This window comes from Hevea brasiliensis, chromosome 12 (assembly GCF_030052815.1).
Source record: "Hevea brasiliensis isolate MT/VB/25A 57/8 chromosome 12, ASM3005281v1, whole genome shotgun sequence".
Lineage (NCBI taxonomy): Eukaryota > Viridiplantae > Streptophyta > Magnoliopsida > Malpighiales > Euphorbiaceae > Hevea > Hevea brasiliensis.
This window is the reverse complement of record NC_079504.1, coordinates 23,416,099-23,420,478: the sequence shown is the minus strand read 5'-3', so window position 1 is coordinate 23,420,478 and position 4,380 is coordinate 23,416,099. Positions and strand designations below refer to the sequence as shown.

The following is a 4,380-nucleotide window of genomic DNA, read 5'->3' as shown; positions in this document are numbered from 1 at the left end:
AATAAATTTATTAAATAAGAGTTTGTAATATTCCTAATTTTTTTTATTAATTTAAGTTTGTAATATTCTTATTTTTTTTATTATTAATTTAAGTCCAGTTGATATTTAATTTTGAGATTTCAAATAACCAATTACTATTAAATTAAAACTCATTTATAATATTACTAACTATTAATTATATAAAAAATAATTAACCATTTTTAATCTACTATAACAAAATACTGATTAATTTTCAAATGTCAGAAATTTTTACTTTTGAACACAAAGCTAGTTCACAAAAAAATCCTAATAAAAAGAACTTTTTATAAAATTGCAATTTAATTTAATGATTTCAATTTTAATAATTTAAGTCAAATTGCACAAATTAATTAAAATTTTATTCAATTAATAAAAAATTGAGCTTTTATTTTATCTAATTGAGTAAAATTAGACTTATAATTATCAATCTCTCTCAACTCTATAGTTTTGTTGATGCAATTGATGAAAATTATTAAAATTAGAATTTAAATTTTAATTAATTGAATGAAATTACAATAAATATATTGAAATTGATCAAAATTGAAATTTTGTGAAAAATTTTGACTTTTCTATAATTAGACGTTTTAAAAAAAGGAAATTAATACGAATAAATTTTCAAGCTAAATTCAACAAAATAGAGCAAAAGTTAGTGTATTGCCATGTGCAACATTCCTGTATGTCCCTGCCATTGCAGTCCAATGGGATGAAATCAGAATTTAGAAGCTTGACAATGCCAAAATCTGATACATGAGCCTCGAATTCGGAATCAAGCAAAATGTTTTTGCTTGTTATGTCTCGATGAACAATTGGAGGTGAGCAATTGTGGTGCATGTAAGACAGGGCATTGGCAACACCTTTAACAATGTTTGCCCTCTTACTCCAATCCAAATTTTTAGCTTTTTTATCCTTGTCTAGGATTGTGGCCAAGTTACCGCCTTCAAGGTACTCGTAAACCAGAACTGAGTGTCGTGCATACGAACAAAAACCATAAAGTTTTACTATGTTCCGATGCCTTTTCTCGGTTAATGCCCTTATATCGTTGAAGAACTCTTTATCACATGTCTCCCTTCCCGAAGCAGTATACAGTATCAAAACTATCGGTAGCTTTTATGATTTCGTCATGCATGATTCTTCCAACTGAAATTGATAACGAAAATTCTTCATCTCCTTGATCATTTTGTTTTGCTTCTAGATCTTGTTTTCTTTTTTGTAAACAGAATAAAACTCTCAAGAAAGCGAGAAGTGAAAAAGCTCCGCAAAGAGACGAGAAAACTATTATTATGGCTCCTTTTGGAGGTATGTTTTTTGATTGGAAAATTGCACGGTGACAGTACTGGGACATCCCCACACAATCCTTTGTGCCCTCAAAATGCTTCGAGGGAAGCATTCTGAAATGTTTTATTGGAAGGAATGGGACCTTCCAATTCGTTGTAGGATATATCGATGGACGACAAACCTTGCATATCTTTGAAACTATCTGGAATAGAACCAGACAGGTTATTGTGGGATAGATTCAGCATCTCCAAGCTCTCTAAACTACTCAATTGTGATGGTATCTTTCCTATGAGAAAGTTGTGGCTTAAGTCCAACCCCGATAAGTGAGTTAACTTCCCCGTCTAAATTGGAATATCTTGGGTAAACTCATTATCACTCAAATTCAAGCAGATGAGTTTAGCTAAGTTTCCAATGTTTTCTGGAATTGATTGGTTGAATCTGTTTGCCGACAAGTCCAGATACTCAAGATCAGTTAATGATCCAAATTTTGAATGTAGGCGATCAGAGAGTTGATTGTCGTTTAAAATCACCTTAACCAAAGAAGTCAATTTCCCCAATTCCTTGGGGATGCTCCCAGCTTTTTTATTCGATGAAAGATCTTTTAGCTGAGCTGCATTTCCAATTTCAAGTGGAATTGTACCCGTTATTTTGTTGCCTGCCATCGTTAGAGTTGTCAAATTTTGACACTTTCCCAGTTGGATGATATTTCCCGTTCGAATTTATTGTAGCTTAGATCTATAAATTCAAGGTTTGGATAGAAGCTGAAGTCTTCGGATATATTTCCAGTGAATTGGTTTCTTCCTAGCCGAACTCTGATGAAGCTTTTGCAATCTCTAATGCCTTCTGGAACTGGGCCGTCGAGATTGTTGCGTTGTAGTTGACAGTGGAGTCCTGAAGCTTTTTTTTTTTTGGCAAATGGTCTGGGGCAAACGACCAATCAACTGGTTTTTGTCTAGTTGAAGTACTGTTGGAGTTGATGAGATTTAGTAGGTAAAAATATGTGTACAAGTAAAGAAACAGCCATACCCAAGCATGGTGCAAGTATGGGCTATGTTAACTAAAGAAAGCATTCTTTCCATATAAAAGGAAGAGAGTGCTGCTGCTGGAAAGAGGGAGAATTGCTGCTGGAAATAGAAAGAGCAGAGAGACTTTGAAAGAGCTGGAAAGAGAGTTTTAGAGAGTTGAGAAAATGAGAAAGAAAAGGAAGAAAAAAAACTTTGAATTTGTATATGTTAATCCTCCATTTTGGTGATGAATTTATGGTTTTCTTTCTCCTACTTGTTCCAGCATAAATCTCTCTTAAATTTCTTAGTTTTTTCTTCCTTCAAATCCAACAAATGGTATCAGAGTTTTTTTATCTTGAGGGACCTGGTTATAGTTTGCTTTTTTCAAGAATGAGATGGCAGCAGCTACATAATTATGCAAGCTCATGATAGCCTGCAAGAGGAGGGTTGTTCCAAGAGGAAGAAATTTTGTTTTGAAGAAAGAAGAACAATGGTGAGCAAGTGCACCCAAAAGAAGGAAAAAATGGTGAGAAAGTGCACCAGAAAGAAGATGAGTATTGTGGTGAGAAGCTGCACCAGAAAATCAATCAAGAATTGTTGGAGAGAAGGGCTCCATGAAAGAGTTGGACAGATATGCTCCACCAACAACAAACATGGAGAGAAGTACTCCATCAAAGCAAAAGAAAATCATCAAACTTGGAGAGATGTGCTGCAAAACAACCAAACAAATCAGAAATTTGAAGATACTAGAAGACTTGACTGAATTCACAGCTCCAACAAAAATCTCATCAATGAGGAGTGTTGGAGTTGATGAGATTTAGTAGGTAAAAATATATGCGTATAAGTAAAGAAACAGCCATACCCAAGCATGGTGCAAGTATGGGCTATGTTAACTAAAGAAAGCATTCTTTCCATATAAAAGGAAGAGAGTGCTGCTGCTGAAAAGAGGGAGAATTGCTGCTGGAAATAGAGAGAGCAGAGAGACTTTGAAAGAGCTGGAAAGACAGTTTTAGAGAGTTAAGAAAATGAGAAAGAAAAGGAAGAAAAAAAACTTTGAATTTGTATATGTTAATCCTCCATTTTGGTGATGAAATTATGGTTTTCTTTCTCCTACTTGTTCCAGCATAAATCTCTCTTAAATTTCTTAGTTTTTTCTTCCTTCAAACCCAACAAGTACAGTAGGTTTTGGTAGACTTGCTATCTATTCAGGAATTTGCCCGGAGAGTTGGTTGTCACTAAGATACAAATATTGTAACTCGCTCAACTTACCCAAGGAAGCTGGGATAGGACCACTAAGTTGATTTTCACTCAACCTCATATCAGAAATAAACTTCAAGTTTCCCAACTCATTAGGAATTGGGCCAGAGAGTTTATTTTCATAGAGATGAAGAAGGGTGAGATTTGTCAGACCACATGTTGTTATCGGAATTGGACCAGAAAGATAGTTTCCCCAAAGGCTTAGCTTGTTTAGAGACTTCAGGTTTCCGATTTGCTGAGGAATTGGACCAGAAAGTTTATTTTGGAACATATTCAACATAGTTAGGTATTTCAAGTTCCCAAAAGTGGAAGGGATGGGACCTGATAGACTGTTGGAATCCATGTAAAGTTCAACCAAACTGGTAAGGTTTCCCAATTGTTGTGGAATAGAACCACAAAGTTGATTGTCATAGAGAAACAACCGAAGCATCTTCGTCATATTACCCACGGAAGCAGGAATATGACCATTTAGATTGTTGGTATACAGGGCAAGCAAAGTAAAGGAACTTAACTGGCCTATTTCTGGAGAAATTGAGCCGTTTAGCTGATTTGCTACAAGGTGCAGGGTATTGAGATTTTTTAGAAGGCCAATCTCTGGAGTGATGCTCCTAGACAAGAGATTGTATGACAAATCAGGAAAAACAAGTTTGGAAAGTTGAATGATTCCAAGTGGGATGGTGCCAAAGAGTAGATTCGCGCTAAGATCAATATTAGCAAGATCAGTAAAGGAAGAGAAGGAAGGTTTAATCTTTCACCCTTCCTTGTAAGTTACAAGAAATTCCAAGCCAATTGCAGGGACTTGTTCTTGGATTGGAATGGGTGGCAT

The 4,380-nt window shown here is 35.1% G+C and overlaps 2 protein-coding genes across 2 annotated transcripts; both read right to left on the bottom strand.

Moving 5' to 3' along the window:
- Positions 1–633: 633 nt before the first annotated feature.
- LOC131171146 (MDIS1-interacting receptor like kinase 2-like) lies at positions 634–1,538 on the bottom strand. Its single transcript, XM_058130607.1, has 2 exons — positions 1,475–1,538; positions 634–977 (listed from the first exon to the last, which is right to left on the bottom strand). The coding sequence occupies exons 1-2, from the start codon at positions 1,536–1,538 to the stop codon at positions 634–636; spliced, it is 408 nt and encodes a 135-aa protein (XP_057986590.1).
- Positions 1,539–3,498: 1,960 nt separating this feature from the next.
- On the bottom strand, positions 3,499–4,380 carry LOC131171145 (MDIS1-interacting receptor like kinase 2-like). Its single transcript, XM_058130606.1, has 2 exons — positions 4,310–4,380; positions 3,499–4,162 (listed from the first exon to the last, which is right to left on the bottom strand). The coding sequence occupies exons 1-2, from the start codon at positions 4,378–4,380 to the stop codon at positions 3,499–3,501; spliced, it is 735 nt and encodes a 244-aa protein (XP_057986589.1).